Source organism: Myotis davidii, unplaced genomic scaffold, assembly GCF_000327345.1.
Source record: "Myotis davidii unplaced genomic scaffold, ASM32734v1 scaffold496, whole genome shotgun sequence".
NCBI classification, from domain to species: Eukaryota; Metazoa; Chordata; class Mammalia; order Chiroptera; family Vespertilionidae; genus Myotis; species Myotis davidii.
Window position 1 is genome coordinate 6,625,434 of NW_006289398.1, and position 20,026 is coordinate 6,645,459.

General features: G+C 57.0%; 1 protein-coding gene across 2 annotated transcripts in view; it reads right to left on the reverse strand.

Annotated features, from left to right (window-relative positions):
• The window catches only part of ARL15 (ADP ribosylation factor like GTPase 15), a 213,964-nt gene that overhangs the window by 191,894 nt on the left and 2,044 nt on the right, over positions 1–20,026 (reverse strand). Inside the window, exons 2-3 of one of the 2 annotated variants that reach the window (XM_006761775.2) lie at positions 19,663–19,680; positions 17,470–17,526 (exon numbers count right to left, since the gene is read on the reverse strand). In XM_006761775.2, the coding sequence (XP_006761838.1) occupies positions 17,470–17,523 (54 nt within the window). In that variant the 5' untranslated portion in view covers positions 17,524–17,526; positions 19,663–19,680. Of the gene's footprint in view, positions 1–17,469; positions 17,527–19,662; positions 19,760–20,026 lie in introns of those variants that run through there. The other variant, XM_015562656.1, reaches the window with a different exon arrangement.

The following is a 20,026-nucleotide window of genomic DNA, read 5'->3' on the forward strand; positions in this document are numbered from 1 at the left end:
AAAAAAACAACAGCCCATACCTTTCCCTGCACTGATTCTCCAGCGGAAGCTCTAGGTCCAAACCTCTAGAGCTGCCGCCCCACGAACTGAGAGACCAGAGCGCTCCTCCCACGAGAAAACCATCCGCCAGCAAAACAGCCGCACAGGTAATTCCGTCATTTTGCAAAAATACAGTATTGGGGGCCAGCTGTGGTTATAAGAAATTCAGTCATGTTCTGTGCACGATGACCGCCTTGTTCCGATTAAAGACACTCTAACCTGGCTGGGAGGGTAAGACCCCCTGGACCTGGTGTCAGCCTGGACCCGGGAGTCAGCCTTGGAATGTGGCCCATTCTCATTGGAGAACTGCCTATTATCACTGTAAGATTAACAACCTTGTTGCCCAAACAATGACCACCAGGGGGCATATGCTCAATGTAGGAGCTACAGAGCCACAGCAACTTTGCAGAGTGCCCTCTCACACTCTGGGACCCCTAGGGGGATGTGGGACTGCCGATTTTGGCCGATCCCCGCAGGCCAGGCCGAGGGACCCCACCTGCCGAAGGGACCCCGTTCACTCCGCAGACGCCCGTTGAGCCCTGGCGCCGCCCCAGGTGCGGCCGGCCGGGGAGGGACTGCAGGAGGCTGAATCCAGGGCGTGTCCGGTCCCTCTCACCCAGTCCCGCCGGCCACCTTCTAATTAATTTCCTTTCAATGTGCGCGAATCCGTGCACCAGGCCTCTACTTTTTTATGAAGTTTTTTGTGTCGAAATATGAGAGCAGGCACACCCATGTGCAATAGTGCCAGAGCCACACGGGAAGGGTCTTTGCCTGTGGACGGTGGGAGAGCTACCGCTCAACACAAGCGCGTTATCCTACCACTCCCTGCAACAGGGAGACAGGCTCTCCCGTCTGCACCCAAGCATTGGAAAGAGCTGATCACAAAGTCAAACACAATGAAGGTCAAGCGAAGACATAACCTAGACCGGCCACAGCACCATGGCTTCCTGTTGTCAGTACAGAGTGATGGGCTTTCCCATCAGAAATTCAACCGGAGAGAAACCCCCGCATCGGGCCCTGGAAACCCAGGCCAGGGCGGCCGCCTCGCCCAGCCCGGCCCCTCCCGTCATTTCCCCATGAGCCGTTTCCCTACTTCCCACATCAGGGACCAGGAAAAGGGCAGCCGCAGAGGCACCATTAACGATTACCCATCGCAGGAGCTACAAGTCCCAGCCCGGCCAGTGCTCCGAGTGTCTTCAACGTGTTAACTTTTGAAATGAAAGATGTCATTTCTTTTTTTATTTTTAATATATTTTTATTGACTTTCGAGAGAGGAAACTGTGACCTCCTGGTTCAACGCTCAACCACTGAGCCATGCCGGCCGGGCAGAGATGTCACTTCAATCAATGCTCTTATTAATCTCAATGTGCATTTTCAATGCGCTCTATTTCTGAAATGTATGACGAACAGCCTATAGCAGTGATGGCGAGCCTTTTGAGCTCGGCGTGTCAGCATTTTGAAAAACCCTAACTTAACTCAGGTGCCGTGTCACATATAGAAATTTTTTGATATTTGCAACCATAGTAAAACCAAGACTTATCTTTTTGATATTTATTTTATATATTTAAATGTCCTTTAACAAAGAAAAATCAACCAAAAAAATGAGTTCGCGTGTCACCTCTGACACGTGTGTCATAGGTTCGCCATCACTGGTCTATAGCGACCCCAAGGACACCTGCCTCTGGAGCGGATTCCGTCTGCCCCCAGACGGTTCTATCCAGGGCGCGTTTCCTCACCGTCAATCTTCCCTCCCACCAGTTCCTCTAAATATAACCCAGGGCAGTGCCCGTCCCGTCCCACGGGCTCTCAGGGAGGCTCTGCAAGCACTTGCCAAGCCCGTCTCCGATATTCGGAAGAAATCAGCGACTTCACTGAGTACCTGGCAGCCACTGCGCCTCGGGGCCTGACATGAAGGAAGTCCGGAACAGTGCGCGGTCACACAGTCACGTCCCTCTCACTGCTGTTACACTGGCCAGAAATCAGACTAAATAAGAAAACGTGTCACGTCCTCCCTCCGATTCAGTGAGCACAGAGCCTCTCTGAACAAACAAAATCCAGAAGTGCTTAATCTTTTCAAAGAGGCAGGCGATGTGAGGATGGAGCTGACAGGGGCCGGGTCTGGGCTGAGGGGCTGTGGCCTCAGCGGGACTGCACGGCCCCGGGCCTGAGCACCGGGCCGGGAAGAGGGTCCGGGTTCCTGAGCCGCCGGGGAGGCTCCCCCGAGGCTACGACGGGCCTTTCTGATGCGATCGAGGCCACTTCCCACGGGACTCAAAGCAGGTCAGGCGGGTGGATGTGGCCGCTGCAGTCCTTTGCGGTTCTTCACTTTTCTTTTCTTTTTTTAACATCTTTTTATTGATTTCAGAGAGGAACGGAGGAGAGAGAGAGAGAAACATCAATGATGAGAGAGAATCATGGATCGGCTGCCTCCTGCACGGCCCCTACTGGGGATCGAGCTCGCAACCCAGGCGTGTGCCCTTGACCGGAATCGAACCCGGGACCCTTCAGTCCACAGGCCAACGCTCTAACCACTGAGCCAAACCATCTGTGGCCAGTTTTTCATTTGTCCGTCCACTCAGGGATCTGTCAAGGGCACATGCCCTGTGACAGGGAGGGTAGGCTACCCTGGAAAGACAACAGCGTGAAAAGAGTCTCCTGCCAAAGGTGGCCTGGAAGTTGAGGAATTAAAGGGTGTGTGTGTTTTTAGATAAAAATGTGTGTGTTTTTTAATACATTGTAAACTACGTGTGGGAAAGTGGCGGGACCGAATTAAAGCTGAATAGTTATTTATACCTGTTTCCTGTCCAGCCGGTGACAGCGCTCAGCTGGGATTTCAGAGGCCCTGGATGACATTTCCCAGAACAGCCCGCGCGCGGGGGTCTGCGGGAGGGAGGACCCCGGACACATCCTGCAATTCACACGCTGGGAACACGGGCGCCCTGGGAACACCGGCGGGAACCGGCAACTTCAAAACAAAGCACGCTTCCTCTGCCAAACCGTTTCCAAACGCCCCCCAAGGACGGGAGGGAAGAAAACACGACGCGTCCGGACACAAAGGCAGGCAGCGGGGGCCTTAACAGTCCCGTCTGTGTGATCAGCCGTGCGCTCCTCTGCGTCTGGGAAGTGGACTGCTTGAGCTGGGACACGAACCACACTCGCCAGGTGCTGGGTGTCCACCTAGCCCTTCTGCCCCACGCCCATCCGCTGGTCACTGGGCTAATGGGCCAGCTTGGGCACCATGAAAGACAAGACCTCAAATCAGAGACAAAACATACAGCAAAATAAGTGAAAGGAAAGGAAACCGAACAACAGCAGAAGAACCGGCCCGAACGAGCGTGGGAGTTGGTAAACGTGAAAGAGAGGAGACGAAGGTGGCGGGTGAGAGGGTGGACGGACGCGGCCTGGCTCTGGACGCGGCTCCTTAGGAGGGACGAACGCCCGTGGTCCCCAGGCTGACACGGACCCGCTCCCACCCCCAGTCCCATCGCCCGCTCCAGGCCGCCTCCCCTGAGCCTCGGCCTTCCTCCCACACCAGCTCCCCACCAGCCCCCCACAGCCCATCGCTCTGTTTTAGCATTTATGACATGACCTTGAAATGTCTCTTAACACGCCTGTTGCTTCCAGGAACCATTTCTCATTCACCCCAGAAAACATGGCAACTCCTGAGATGCAGAACACCTCCAGGATGGGTGGGATGGAACCCCAACAGCCACAGGGCCCTGAATTCCCGTTACAGGACGGGACGGCCGCGGGGAGAAACCCGCTGCCCGCCCCCCCGCACCGTGCCGTCCGCACACCACACCTCCAATCAGCACGCGCACCGCACGTCTCAGAGGCGTCCCTGTGTCTGCACATCCATCCCCAGGGGACGCCCTCCCGAGGGACCAGCGCCTCCTATGACCCATGTTCAAGCTACGTCCGTGGGAAACAAATTGATAAAGAAACAGGAGGGGCCATGCCCAGCCGCCCAGGGACAGTCAGCACCATGGACACGGTGCCCCTGACACACCCGCGGGAAAGCTCCGTGTGCGCCGTGTGAAGCCTCCCGGGCTCTCCGCACTGGCCTCTCTTCATGGCCCATGAGAACTGCCGCCCGGAGCGGGGGCCTGGCGTCCCCACAACGCGCTCCGCCAGGTCCAGGCACCATGGTCCCTCCCGACTCACACGCCAGATTCTAGGTTCAGTCTCACACGCGCTGCTTGCATGTAGACGACACTAGGATGGCTGAGCCTGTTTCAAGAACGATACTTAAATGTTCTGTTTTTTAAATGCTGAAAGAGTCCTTCTAGAAAACATTTTTTAAAAAGCTACAGCCCCAGCTGGTTTGGCTCAGTGGATAGAGTGTCGGCCCTGTGGACTGAAGGGTCCTGGGTTCGATTCTGGCCAAGGGCACGTACCTTGGTTGCAGGCTCAATCCTCGAGCCTGGTTGGGGCTCCTGCAGGAGGTAACCAATAGATAATCGATGTGTCTCCCACATCAATGTTTCTCTCTGTGTCACTCCCCCTCCTTTCCTGCCGGGAGCCGGTCCATCCTTGCCGTTTCAAGGGACCTGGCATATATGGCATACTGTTCTTAATATATTTGCTCACCTTCTTGGCACTATGTGTTTTAACCAAGGTCACCTCTCCGAGAAAGATTGTTTCCCCAGGTAGGGATTTTCCCCTGAAGTTAGGGAGGGAATAAAACCCCTTCACTAAGTGCCAGCCGGGTAATTAATCTCTTTAACTACGAACAATCATGCTTAAGCTACATAATCTTTACTCCCTGGAATGGAGATAAGAAACGCCCTAACCTTTGGAATAGGGATTGATATGATTGAATCAACTGGTATAAATACAGATGTAACAAGACAACAGGAGACAAAACTGAGAGACAGAACCTAGACACAGAACTTAGAGAAGAACCTAGAGACGGAACTTGGCAAAATATCCTGGACAGAAACTGGCAACAGAACCTAGAGACAAAACCTGGCCACAGAATCGCGCTGAAGATCCTAGAGACAGAACCTGGCTACAGAATCTGGATAGAACATGGCAACAGAACCTGACTAGAACCTGGTGACTGAACCTGGCTGGAGAACCTGGAGAACCTGGCTGGAGAACCTGGACAGAACCTGGCTGGAGAACCTGGACAGAACCTGGCTGGAGAACCTGGAGAGCCTAGCAAGAGAACATGGACACAGAACCTGGCTGGAGATCCTAACCAGAACTGCGCTGGAGATCCGGACCAGAACTTGGCTAGAGATCCTGGCTAGGCTGCTGATCAACTGAACGCTGTCTCCATGTCATTCCTTCTTCGCCGACTCCGTCCACACCGTTGGGGACCCCTGGACCTGCTGGGGTTGGACCCCAGCACTTTCCACTCTCTCTAAAAATCAATGGAAAAATATCCTCAGGTGAGGATTAACAACAACAACAAAAAGCTACCAATTCTACAATTCTACCTTTAAATCAAATCCTACAATTACTGCACACCCCACACTGGGGATAGAGCCAGCGACCTGGGCAGGTGGCCTGATCGGGAATCAAACCATGACCTCCTGGTTCATGGTCAGTGCTGAGCCCTGCTGGCCGGGCAGGAACGTCTTTTTAGAGAAGAGAATGGAGTGGACGGAGAAAGACAGACTCCAGGTGATAGAAGAGGGTGTGGGGACAACAGGGAAAGTTCAAGAGGGGACAGGACGGGCCCCGCTGGCTGACCGCCTGGGAGGGGCCATGGAGGAAACACAGACAATACAGAAGCACATGAGGAGGGAGGGAAGGCTGCTGAAGCTCATGGTTAAGGAGAGGGATCTTGCCCGGCTGTGGAGCCCTTGCTGGCTCAGGGGTGGGAGGAAGAACAGGTGCAGGGACCTCTGAGGGGACATGAAGTCGTCACGGAGAGAAGGACCTGCAGCCCTGTGTCTGGACGAGACCGTGACTGTGACCGTGGAAACAAGAGATGCTGGGACACGGGCCATGGGCAGGGGTCTCCAAGGAGGCCACGAAGAGCTGGCCGCGTGGGCGCGGGGCATTGGAGATGGAGAGGGTCACGGGTCCGGAGAGAGGGCCCCACGGGCAGTGCAGAAGATGGAGTCTATGGGCATCTGGTCCTGGGACCCGCCGGCTCTGGGCGGCTCTGGAATTTCAGATGGACACAGTGCAGGTCGCCGGGCCACGGGCCGGTCTCGCTGGAACACAGTGCACGCCCCGGAGTGAAACACGATGAGACAGAGAAGTTCACTGCAGACCTGTCTCCCGGGGCGCTGCCGTGAACAGAATTCCCTTTCCCCTTCCCTGGTCCTCAGGCTTGGACGACCTGTCTCCCGGGGCGCTGCAGACCTGTCTCCCGGGGAGCTGCAGCGAACCGAAGTCCCTTTCCCCTCCCCTGGTCCTCAGCCTTGTACGAGCTGGCGGCCACACACCATCCACCGCACGCAGCCAGGAAGTGATTCACTGACCCCCTCCCCCGGAGGCAGGAAGCCAGGCAAACAATGACGTGAGCCTTAATTCGTGCCTCGCACTTTTCACGATGAAAACACACACTTCAGAGGCTCAGCAGGGCCCGGCCAGCGTGGCTCCGTGGTTGAGCGTCGACCTATGACCCAAGAGGTCAGGGTTCGATTCTGGTCAGGGTACAGGCCCGGGTGGCGGGCTGGATCCCCAGTGGGGGGCGTGCAGGGGGCAGCCAGTCAGCGATTCTCTCTCATCACTGATGTTTCTCTCTCCCTCTCCCTTCCTCTCTGACATCAGTAAAGTATATATTTTAAAGCCCACGTGGCCGAGAACACGCAGGCATGCTCCGAGCGGAAGCAAAGGGAGCCGCTCTCGGCTCCCGCGACGCTAAGTGCTCATTTGCATGTGATTGTCCCGTCCAGGCAGAGGATGCTCCACACGATAATCGATAATCGCACTCAGCCAGACAAGACTTTAGAGCAGCGGTTCTCAACCTGTGGGTCCCGACCCCTTTGGGGGTCGCACGACCCTTTCACAGGGGTCGCCTAAGACCACGGAAAACACATATATAATTACATATTGTTTTTGTGATTAATCACTATGCTTTAATTATGTTCAATGTGTAACAATGAAAATACATCCTGCATATCAGATATTTACATGACGATTCATAACAGTAGCAACATTAGTTATGAAGTAGCCACGAAAATAATTTTATGGTTGGGGGTCACCACAACATGAGGAACTGTATTAAAGGGCCGCGGCATCAGGAAGGTTGAGAACCACTGGCATAGCCTGAGCGGCTGTCTCGCTGCAGCCCCCTCCCGCGTGGGGGTCCCAGGGTACCCAGCCTGCCCCTCGCTGTTCCTAAGGCTGAGTTTGGGGCGCAGCTGGGGCCCGTTATAAAGGGGTGTCATCAGGTCACTCATGAGCTTTCCTGAAAGCCGCAGGCCCACAGACTCCCAGTCCCAGGTGCATGGAGCAAGTACTTTTATCTCCAGTTCCTCCGAGCGACTGCGGTGCTCGGGCCGGTGTTGCTCAGCGTCGGCCCGCGAACCGAAGGGTCCCGGGTTTGGTTCTGGTCAAGGGCACGTACCTCAGTTGCAGGCTCGATCCCCGGCACCGGTTGGAACACGTGCGGGAGGCAACCGATGTTTCTCTCATGTCGATGTTTCTGTCTCTCTCCCACCATCCCACTTGCTCTAAAAACCAATGGAAGAATGTCCTTGGGCGAAGAATCAATGAATGAATGAATGGTCCATACCTTGGACTCGACAGTTTCACACCGAGGGACTCAACTTGAAGAAATAATCATAGATGTTTACATTAGAAGCTCACGCTGCCCACGCCCCCCACTAAGGCATCGCCCCCAAGCCTGGCCCAGCCCTGACTCGGTGACAGCCCTCCACCCGAGGGGCTCACACAGCAGCCCACACCGGCCTGCGATGAGCTGGCGACAGAAGGGGCCAAGCTCCTCTCCTCCGGGAACTCCCATCTGGAAACCAGATCACGTTAAGCCACCGAGGTAAGTGGCACCCACGCCAGGGCCAGTGGCCATGCGGGACCAAGCTCAACTACACATCAGCAGGTGAGCTGTGTGATGAGTTTTTATTGTAATAATAATGATTGTAAAACAAACGCAAACGTTCTGGGTAAGGAATAACCTGGGGGGCGGGTAGGAGCGTCCTGAGCCCACGCGGGGCAGTGCCTCCGCCCAGCAGGCCCCTGCTCAGACCACAATCACTGGTTTCTCCCCCTCAGGTTCCCGTTCAGAGCCGCAGAGAAACAACCGGGTATTGACTTACGTTACTTGCTGCCAAAACAGTAACACCTTGTGTTTGCCAAACACACTTGGGTGGAGGCGGGCGCCGCGGGCACAGAGCTGTGCGGGGCCGCCCTGGCCACCAAGGGGCGGGGCTCCGAGCGTCCGAAACCGACCACCTTCCGGGTGGGCACGCGTGAAGGGGCGGTGCATTTTTATTTTATTTTCCAATGTTTTTATTGACTTTAGGGAGAGAGGGAGAGGGAGAGAGAAACATCGACGAGAGGTAAACACTGATCAGCCGCCTGCTGTACGCCCTCCACCGGGGATGGAGCCGCAAGCCAGGCAGGTGCCCTCCGGGCTCATAGGTCATGCTCAACCACCAAGCCATGCGGCTGGCACGTTTTCACTTTATTCCTGTGTTATTTCTAGCTAGCGCCACCTTAAAGTGTGGATCTGAAGCAGCAGACAACTGAGGAGAAAATGGGGTGTCGGGAGAGAATGGAGGGAGCGGCTAGACACCCCTCTCTGGGACCCCGATTCCCTCAGACTGGAGCACAGTGAGAAGCCCTGGAGCCACGCAGAAGGTCCCATGTGAGAGGACACGTACGTTGGACGGAAACCTCCCCCTGTCCATGCAGGAGGCACAGCCACACCTGGCCCCCCTCACCGCCTGGCCCCCCTCACCGCCTGGCCCTGCTCCCCGGGCACCTCCCATGGTCGACCCTCACCCCCAAAGTCTGTCCTCTGCAGCTGAAGGTGGGACGGAAGGAGGCGGCTCCCAAGCTCTGGGCAACGTGCTCAGGCTTCCTGTTTCAGGCCCGAAGGGAACTCGTGACTTTTCTCTGGGCCGCATCCCAGGAGAATGTGGACGGACTGGACCGTCCACATCCCAGCCTGGCGGCCGGAGCCCGGGGCAGTGCTGGACCAGCACCCAGTCGGGATCGCACTCCTGCAGCCACGGCGGGAGCAGCTCCGCTCCTGCCTGCAGCACGGGGTCTATCCTCCGCGGTCCCGTCGGCTGCGAGTCAGCAGGACAGGCTCTGATAACGGGCCCACGTGTTCAGCTCAGCTGTACAAAGGGACTCGGTGAGCCTCTGGAACCATCGGTGGCTCCTCAGGGTCAGGAGGCTGGGTGCCCCCTGGAGCCTCGCTGGGCACAGAGGAGAAGTGCAATGGGCCCTAGACAAGCTGGACTGGGCAGAAGGTGGGCATGGGAATCCTGGGACTAGATATGCCCTCAACCGAGGCCCTGAGGAGTCTGGCTTCTCTCCGTGTGTCACCGTGCAGCATGTGCCCTGAGCGACCTGAGAACATCTAGTCTAGTCCCTCCTCCTACCCCCAGCACAGCACTCGGCAGGGACCGCAGCCCCGGCTTCGTCTGAAGGTCGTCCGGAAGGACGTCCAGTCTAATTAGCATATTAGCTTTTATCATTATAGATCCTACGCCTGCAGTTTGGAGGGCTTGTTCCCTCTTCCTAGACAGCAAACAGTTTCTTCCTCCTCTAATAGATCAGGTCACGGGCAGGTGCACTGCTCTCTCCTTCTCGGCCAGCACCGCGGGAGCCTCGCCGGGATCCTCATGTGACCTCATTAGAGGGAGCCTTTTCCTAGTTCCAAACCGGTGAAAGGTTCCAGCTCATTCCTCCATTAGCTCACCCCTCCCCCCAAAAATCCAGTTTATGTTCCTTCCACATTAAAAGTGTCGGCAGGAAATTGGCTAATGAGAGGCACTCTGACTCCTCCCGCCAGGCACGGGCTTTGGGAGTAACGGGCAGACGGGAGCCGGCGCGGCCGGCGCTTATCTCCGCGGCCAGGTGGACTCGGGCAGGATGAGGGGCTGCGAATTTCCCCGTGGCGGCCACAATGGTCGGGAAATGTAAGGCAGCGATTACAGGGCCGACAGCAAAGCGCTACAGGGTTCAAAGCACGTTAATCACAGGCTGACGGGCAGCGCACACTCATAAAGAATGGACTGGAAACGTCTAATGTTAGGAGTGGCTTTGTGACACCCCACCCAGCCTGATGTGCAGATAAAGCTGCAGAAGGGCCTTCCCATGAGCCTATCCTCTCGCTGACAAACAGGAGACGAGGGCATTAACACACAGACGCAAATGCCGCTTGACACCTCTCTACCCCACAGTGCAGGCAGGGGCAGGGATCACCCCCTGGAGAGATGAGGACGGAGTCACAAATGTAAGATCATAAGGAAGATGTAGGCCTGTGCTTCCGGGCCACTGTCTGCACCCAGGGCCCAGGGAGAAAAGCAGCAGGAACCAGTGACCACTGGGCCTCAGGGCGAAGGGCCATGCTCCCCACTGGGCAGACTGCCAGTCACACCGTCCACCCGAGACGCGTAATGAGGGCGCACCTCTGGGTCAGGAGAGATCGGACAACGGTGCCGCTGAGCCGGACAGACAAGCCCCGCTCTGCAAACCTCCCCTCCGACCACTGCCCAGCAGGGCCTCCCCCCCACGCCGAAGCCCAGGTCGTCTGCTCTGCGCCACGCACCACACGGTGCCTTCTGCGTCGCAGGCGCACCATCGCTCACTGCTCCTGGCCCCTTGCCGTCATGGCACGTCTACACGCTGACCTGTGAATGCCCACACTGGAAACAAACTCAATCTCTTCCATGAACAAGGGCTCTCTAAATAACACAGAATCTGAAAAACATTACTTTTTAGCCCTGGCCAGCTTGGCTCAGTGGATAGAGCGTCGGCCTATGGACTGAAGGGTCCCCGGGTCTATTCCGGTCAAGGGCACATGCCTGGGTCATAGACTTGATCCCCAGTAGGGGGTGTACAGCTGATCAATGATTCTCTCTCATCACTGATGTCTCTCTCTCTCTCCCTCTCTCTTCCTCTCCGAAATCAATCAGAATATATTTTTTAAAAAGAAAAACATTATTTTTTTAAAAAGAAAGCTCCTGTGCAGTCTCTCATCATTTTGCTTTTATCATTTTTTTTGAAGTCATAGGTCACCTCCACGTCGCCGGCGGAATGTCTTGAAAATCGTTTACTGATCACTCTATCATGCTTCCCTGCAAATGAAATTGGCATCTTACATTTTAAATTCTAAATATATTTTTAAAATTGTCCTTATGAGTTTATGAAATTATTGGTCAACAATTGATCAACACAAATAGGCAGCAAATGTTGACAGACCCACGGTAACATGGAAAGTAAGTCTTTATGAAAAGGTACCTCTTCCTCCTATTTCTAGGGCAAATATCACACTGCATTTCGTTGATTTATCTGGTCACGAGAGTCATCTCCTTTCAAACACTAACTCTGCATTCCCAAGTTCCTCTGTTCTGTGCCCTGCGGGTTTGATGCCAGAGGCCAAGGCGTCCTTTTGAGATGCAGGGTGAGCGGTCACACCTCTTCACGGGCTCGGGCGGGTTGTGAGGGACCAGTGGGCAGAGGGGATGGGACAGAGAGTCTGCACGCAGACCTGTCTCCTCCCAGCCACGTGGGAGCCCTGCCTCCTGACGCGCTGTGCCCGGGCGTGTGCACACCCTGTTGCCACTACTGGAGCTCGTGCGTTCATCCAGGAGGCTGTGCTGAGCGCCCCCAACCTGTCGGCCCTGGAGCGACCAGTGACCGCAGTGAAGGAGGAGAAGTCCCCACCTTCTGGGACCACGTGGCAGGGCGGCTGGGAGAAGGGCCCCGGCCAGAGCCGAGAGCCCCCTGGGATGGCCGGGGCACCCTTCTTCCCGCCCAAGGCCGTGCCCCCAGCTAGCCCGTGAACAGGCCTGAGGCACTCCTGCACGCGGGGGCCCAGCTAACCCGAAGGATGAGGGACACATCCCCTACCCCAGTGGTTCTCAACCTTCTGGCCCTTTAAATATGGTTCCTCATGTTGTGACCCAACCATAAAATTATTTTCGTTGCTACTTCATAACTGTCATGTTGCTACTGTTATGAATCTAATGTAAATATCTGATATGCAGGGTGGTCTTAGGCGACCCTGTGAAAGGGTCATTGGACCGCCAAAGGGGTCGCGACCCACAGGTTGAGAACCGCTGCCCTACCCAGTCCACACCAGCACCAGGTGCAGCGCGTCTCGCGTGCAGTCACGTGTGTGATGGACGAGTCACGCGGCTGTGGGAATCCGCTGAGCTCTCCACCGCCAAGGCCAGCCCATGCACAGTCAGCGTTTCCCTCTGCACGCACAGGACTAATCCTGTGTCCCCGCGCGATGGGGCGAGTGCACCACAGCCTGGCAGCCGCTGTGTTCCAGAGTAACTTTCCAACATCGACAAAACAAGTGACCCTACCCATCCAGACAAAGTCTAAGCCCCAGGACTAACCACTGCACATCTGTCAAGAAAACAGCTCCAGCCCCGATCGGTTCCCTCAGTGGTTAGAGCGCTGGCCCCAGGACTTCCAGGTCTCGGGTATGATTCCCAGTGAAGGGCATGTACACGGTTACAGGTTCAATCCCCGGCCCCGAGCAGGGAGGCAACCAATCGATATGTCTCTCTCACATCGATATTTCTCTCTCTCTCTCTTTCTCTCTGCCTCTCCCCCTCCACTCTCTCTGAAAAAACCAATGGGAAAAAATATCCCCGGGCGAGGATAAAAGAAAACAAACTCCGCCATCCAGGAAAGGCAACACACAAATGCCGTTTCCCCGGGTGGAAATTTCCATCCACGGGATACACCCTTGTCAGGGGCCACCACATCACTTCAAAAGGAAAATTAAAATTACTCTGAGTTCCTGAATTAATAACTCTCCATGTTTCTTATCAAGAGAAAGCCTCCCCACCCAGCCTCGAAGCGACAATTGATAACCAGGAGCGAGAACGCACACAAAGGCCCTTTGTGGGGAATGGCCGCTGTAACTCGGCCAATTTCCTCCGCGAGCTTCTTTGTTTTGCCTTAAAATAAATAGGCTACCTACAGGCAGGAGGCGAGACCCCTCTCCACCCATGAAGTCCACTTCGTAGAGACGATACCGTTAGAAGTTCCTCTCCACTGGAGATGCATCCGCTAGGGCCACGACCCCACGGCCCTGGCCCTGAGCGTGAAGGCGGCAGCAGGGGCCGGAGGCCTTCACCTCCCACGACAGAACACACCCGGGACCCAGCTCAGCTCCGCCTCCAGCCGCACGCGGCCCACCCCACGCCTGCCCGAGAGGTGCGCTGCGTGTCAGCACCGAGGTCCAGGGAAGGAAAAGACTCTAGGTTCCATCCAGGTCAAGATACTGCAGGTCTGAAAACACCCCGAGACTTCTGCAAGCCACACGACACAGGCTTAGTGTCTTACCTCGAAGCATGCCACCGTGCTGTCACGGGGAAATACAGATGGCCCTGGCCGGGTGCTCAGTGGTTAGAGCAGGGGTGGGCAAACTTTTTGACTCGAGGGCCACAGTGGGTTCTTAACCTGGACCGGAGGCCGGAACAAAAGCATGGATGGAGCGTGTGTGTGAACTAATACATGTTAACACTGCTGCTGGTGAAGGAGCGGAGGGGAGAGCAAGAGAACCCTCCGCTCTTTCGGCTCCGTGGGCCGGATAGAACAGCCGAAAGGGCCGGATCCGGCCCGCGGGCCGTAGTTTGCCCACGGCTGGGTTAGAGCATCGGCCATGGATGAAAGGTCCAGGGTCAATTCCCGGTCAAGGGCATGTACCTCAGTTGCAGGTTCAATCCCCAGCCCTGATCGGGGTGCATGTGGGGGGCAACCAAAAAGTGTCTCTCTTGTGTCAATGTCTTTCTCTCGCGCGCGCTCTCTCTCTCTCTTCCTTCCTCCCTCCCTCCCTTCCACTCTCTCTAGAAATCAATGGAAAAAAATATCCCCAGGTGAGGATTGAAAAAAGAAAGAAATACAGATGACTAGTAAGTGCATGAGGGACCCTAGGCTCTCAGTGGGGTAGTCTGTGAATCTGGGTGAAGCTAGCACGTGTCAACCTCAGACCTGGGGGGTCACTTATGAACTTAAAGAGCATCTGTGGGTCACACGGTGGGATACATCAGCGTCGCCGCCCCTGGTGACGTGCACTGCGGACGTGACGTTGCGAACACAAAATTCTGGGCAAAAGTGTTCAGCATGAAGCTCAACATGAAGAAACCACCACACAGCTCGAAGCGGACACACGTGCTGCAAAACAGCCGGCCTGGCCTTGCAGACGTGTCACTGGGTAAAAGACAAGGACTGTCGAGGACGGTTCTCCAGTAAGTCCCACAGGTTCACCTGAAGGTCACCATTGGGGAGGAGCCGTGTGCTGGCGAAGGGCTTCCAGCCAGCCCAGACCTGGCTCCACGCCTGTCCCCGCCGCGGGGCGACATTTGACCCCACGCCCGCGCCGTGACACGGGGACAACGGCACCTTCTCTGCGAGGCTGTGAGCTGGTGACGTCACCTACAGCGGCCTTAGCACGCTCAGCAAGTTCTCAGTACCAGTCGGGGTGACCAGTGACCACGGTCACAGCCCTCAGAGGCTGAGGAGGGAAACAGAGACGGCCTCTGCTGCCCGTCCAGTCGGAGGACGAAAGGGCAGCAAAGGGTGAGACACGAAGAGGCTGCCAGAAGGCTCCAGGGTGCAGGAAAGGGACACCGGAGGAGCACTGACCAGGGTCGCAGTCACGGCCGCTTCCCGGGAGAGGTGACAGCGGTCCCTCCAGGATGTGAGATCTGCACACGCAAAGGCTGCCGGGGACAACAGCTCAGACGGGGCTGAAAACAGCCATGTGTGCCCGGAGCACACGACACCGGACAGGGCAGCGGGCAGCGAGAAGATGAGCGGGTTCGGCTGGCTCCGCAGGGCGCCTTACAGACCGCCTGGCGGTCGGGCTTTCGCTGTCAGACCTGCACTCAGCCTGGGGCTGCTGACCAGCTCAGGGCAGCAGGGAGGAGAGGCTGGACGGGGCGGTCAGGCCTGGGGCTGCTGACCAGCTCAGGGCAGCAGGGAGGAGAGGCTGGACGGGGCGGTCAGGCCTGGGGCCGGACACGAGGTGGGACAGTAGGTAGGGCAGCTGGGGGCTGAGACCAAGGCCGTGTGGGACCCGGAGAGGCTGCTGTGACGGTCACCGAGGAAGGAGGCCCGGCCCCTGCAGGTCGGGGGAGAGAGAGAGCCGAGATGGAGGGGCCCCTCGGGGCTGCCGGCAAAGGTCTGCCGGGCCCGGTCCTGACCCGAGAGAAGGGGCGCGTCCTGCATCCCCAGAGGAACACGCCCGGGGCAAGCAGACGGTCCCAGCCGAGCTCCAGTTTCAAAAGCCAGTTTACACGCAGCCACATCACTCACCACGCACAGTGTCTTGCTGGTACCATTTGTTCAAATCTCACTCGTCACTAATGGGACTTTAGTGCGTGCAGGTGTGTGGGCGGGGGGCCGTGGGCCCTGTGCTCCCTCCATCCAGGCCTCTGAGCTTCGAGTTCTGGTCACAGGGGTCAGGAAGGCCCAAGTCCCACCCCAGCCCTCATCCTGCTCCAGACACACCAGGTCTAAGGCCACGCGCTGCCTCTGACCGACCTGTCCCGCTGAGAGAAGTGGGGGGGCCACGGCTCTGACTCTCCTAGGGAGGCCCCTGTGCCCCGTGTGCCCTCTGACCCAGTTCACCCCACCTGCCCTCACCCTGACACTGGAAGGGAGGTGCCCTCTGACACGTGCCCTCTGACCCACAGTTCACCCCAGCTGACCTGGCCGCAGAAGGTGCAGAAGGTCCATGTCAAGGTCCATGTCACGTGTGGCCGGTCCCATTGCCAGGTCCATGGAAGCACAGACCAGCCACTGTCCTGCGGACTCCTGGCTGGACTCACTCCTCCTTCCCCCTGACCGAAGCCCCGTGAGCTCTGCTCAGGCCAAGCTCGTCCAGACCCACACAGGGCGCCTCTGTCTCGCAGACGAGATCACCCCTGTGCCCGCCGGCCTCGCAGGAGGGAGCACGGGGCCACGCACCCAGGAGGAGCGTCCTCCTGGGAGGGACGCCTGGTTTAGGAGCCTTTCTCTCCGCCTCGCGCCTCCACCTGCCCCGGGTCGGTAGCCAGGACAAGTCCAGCCCAGACCACGGGACCTTTCTCCCCCGGAGCCCTGGGTCCCTGGGAACCTTCCGGGCTAAGGCTAAATACGCATCATCTCCCCGCAGCATCTGGAGAAAGGGCTGTCTCCCGGGGGGCAGGGGCGGACTGGCGTCTCCTGGCTCCGGTGGCAGCTCCATCCGCCTCCGCATGCTCAGTCCTCAGCCCTGCACCTGCACACGCTCACCACTCTTAGACGCGGTGTCCCCAGCGTGTCTGCCACAGGCTTATAATCCCCGTCCTCTTGCTCATTTCGGCTGTAGAGTCTGAACACATAAAACCAGCAGCCTTTCCTCCCTTACTTTGTAAGTAAGAAAGGGGCTCAGGGCGTCTCAGTGAATCGACAAGGACTCATGAGAAAAAAATCCCAAAACACTTGGACACATTCTTTCTGTGGTGCAGGCAAGCACATGCCACACACGATACAGCCATCGAGCAAGGGGGGAGATCAAAAACCAAAGATACAGCCAACTCCCGGCGCCCCCGTGCCAGGCGAGAGGCCCAACACCACACGGCCCAAAGCCTCTGCTCCCCCACCCCGCCCCGCCGGCCTCTGGGCAGGCGGCTCAGGGCTGACCAGCACTGCTGGGGCTCAGGGCTGACCAGCACTGCTGGGGGCTTGGCAGTGCCCCTGGCATCAGCCCACAGGTGCGAGGGGGTTCCACCACCACCCCCAGGCAGCCCGCCAGGATCTCCCCTGCCAAGAGCTGCTGCCTGGGGCGACCACACTGAACTCTTCTTCTATGTCATCTACCCAGACCTATGACTCCACAGCGAAGGTGGCTGAGTTCTGGAACTCTGTGGAAATGAGAGGAACCATTTCCTGTAACTTTGTCCACTCCGCGCTGTGTCTGTGGAATGGATCGCTGTGTACGGCGGAGCGGCAGCTCATGGATCTTACTTTTAGTTCCTGTATGTTCGCTGCTGTGTGGTGCCCTATGAAATTAAATTCCACGATTCACTAATCCAAGCTGTTACTGATGGACACCTGCATTATTTCTGATGTTTCGTTTACAAATCCTTCTGCTAGAACACCCCCTGCCTAGGTCCTCCCACAGTCACACAGGCACCCGGGTCCTAGTCACGCAGCGTTGAGCTTCCTGCTCCCCCCGGGCGTGCAGGAGCCCCGCTCCCGGGCAGTGGTGACAGTCCCCGGCTGCACGCTCCGAGCTCAGCACCTCCCGGCATGGGGACCGCACCCATGTGCGTTGCTTACCGTGCGGATGCCAAGTCTACAAACAGCAAGTGAGATCTGGAGACATTCAGACATCCTCTAAGATTAAAATGAGAGCGAGAGGTTACAACCGAGTGTCCCACCGGACCGCCTGCCCCCTCGTCGCGCTTCTCTCTTGAAAGAAAAGCGGCTGCCCTCTGACCCCGGCCTGTGAGCAGGCGGCCGCGCTCTCCTTCCCTCGCCTTGGCAGGCCAGCACCACTGGACAGGAAGGGGAACGCAACAGGCCCTGCGATTCCACAGCACCACGTAGAGATGGGCCTCTGGGCGGGCTGGATTTTGTTTGCTTTAAATCCTGTTCAAATAGCCAATTTTCAATGATAAATTCTTTGATTGCTAGAAATTAGTTTTATAAGCATTCCCAGCTCCATTCATAACAGGTTATAAATATCTACAACGCTCATGGGAAAGTAAGCTTTGCAAACGGGAGAAGTTACCATAGTTCTACACTCAAAGTTTGAATGGGCGGAGTTAGGGAGGACTGAGGCCCTGCTCTCGGAATATTAACGGCAGCACCGGGTTCAGAATTCCCAACTCCTCACTCGCAAAGCAAGTTCGGGTTCCTGAAACTCATGTTCGCTCACAAAGCCATTCTCCCCCAACCTGATGCTGATGGCTTTCTGTTAACTGGGGGGCTATGCCAGCAGGCTGAGCGGCTGGTACCCTAACGTGGCTCAGTCCCACACTGCGCCTGCGGCTTCCTGCAGTCCAGGGGACCCCACGACGCCTCCGCCATCATCTCGGCATCCGTGGCTGCACCCACGGTGCCCGGAGGCTGGGGCACAGGACTCCGATTCCCACAGTGGCCCCAAGGCTCCCAGGCCAGGAAGCATATCTGACTAACTCTGCAAAAGGCCTGCCTCCTCAGATATCCCGAAGAAACTGAAATCTGTATGATCAAGGCAACTGGTGAGCCCGGCCGGCGTGGCTCAGGGATTGAGCGTCCACCTCCTGACCTATGAACCAAGAGGTCAGGGTTCGATGCCCGGTCGGGGCACATGCCCGGGTTGCCCACTCGATCCCCGTTGTAGGGCGCATAGGAGGCAGCCGATCCATGACTCTCTCTCATCATTGATGTTTCTATCTCTCTCCCCTTCTCCCTTCCCCTCTGAAATCAATAAATATATTTTTTTTAAAAAAGCAGAAGTGAGTATGGCAACAAAGCGAGTTCATCAAGTAAAAAAAAATAAATAAAAAATACAATAAAGAGAAGCCGTGTTTACTCTAAGTTACTAAAACTCTGTTTTCTCACAGTCCCCAGATGTTCAGGCACCGCTGCTGGGACGGCTACCATCACTACCCTGCAAACCCTCGCCTGCTCCTGTGCGAGAGCCTGCGGGGCCTCCCACCTCCCCCCTCTAAACTCTGATCCTCACAAACGCAGCCTAATCCCGCCACCCTGCCTCGGGTGCAGCCCTCGGCCGTCCCACCTCCAGCTTCACCCTAACACTGAGGATCTGGGAGCGGAGCGGCCCTGCTCTCTAATGAGGGGAGTCAGGCATAAAAAGGCATCTGAGTCCAGCTGTGTGGCTCAGTGGTTGAGCGTCCACCTCCTGACCTATGAGCCAGGAGGACATGGCTCGATGCCCAGTCAGGGCCCATGTCCAGTTGTGGGCTCCATCCCCACCCAGTGTGGGGCGTGCAGGAGGCAGCCGATCCATGACTCTCTCATCATTGATGTTTCTCTCTCCCCCTCTCCCTTCCTCTCTGAAACCAATAAAATATAGTTTAAAAAAGGTCTCTGAGAGCACAGCCGAGCTGCTCTGGTCCGGGGACAGGAGCTGGTAATGCATCTCAAGGGTCAGTTCACACTCCCCGAGATGCCCTGTTGCAAACACCGGCGTCACTGCGGCCGTAACGCACAGCCTGGGGTGAAAGGTGAGTCGCTGGCTGTCCCCAGTTCAAGAGTGACCCTCTGCCCTGGCGACCCGGCCGGAGCCTGAGCCGCACTCACAGCCCACGAGGCGGCCGGCGGGAGCTGCAGGCCTAGCCCCTCTTGTGCTGCTTCACCTGATGAAAGCGCCAGAGGAGATGCTGCTGGCGGCCGGTCCCGGGGGGCAGGGGGCAGGGGGCCCGGGAGAGGGGTGTTAACCCCGGCTGAGCAGAGACAGGGCATCACCGGGAATCCAGACAGACACGAGGAGACACGCAACGGGAAGTGGGCGTGACTACTTACAGTTTACGGTTGTTTTCCCTAAGAAATGCCAAAGGCAAGCATGGAAATAAAGGAGAAAAGACACTTCAACGAGAGGCAGAACGGAAACGTCATCCACTCTACATGTGCACTGACCACCAGGAGGCGGAACAAGCGTCAGCCCCCGAGGGTGAGAAACAGCTTCTCTCTAGACGAGCTGCTGCTAAGACCCAGGTGTCCCCACGCGCTGCACACGCCTGTCCTGACCACAGCGAGGCCGCGGCTGCGCTTCAGCGTCTGCCTGTCTGTAGTCAGGGTGATGCGATGACAGGTGAACACAGTCCAGGCCCCGCCTCAGAGCGCCGCGGGGAGGACAGGAAACGTCACAGGCAGTGCCTGGCCGATC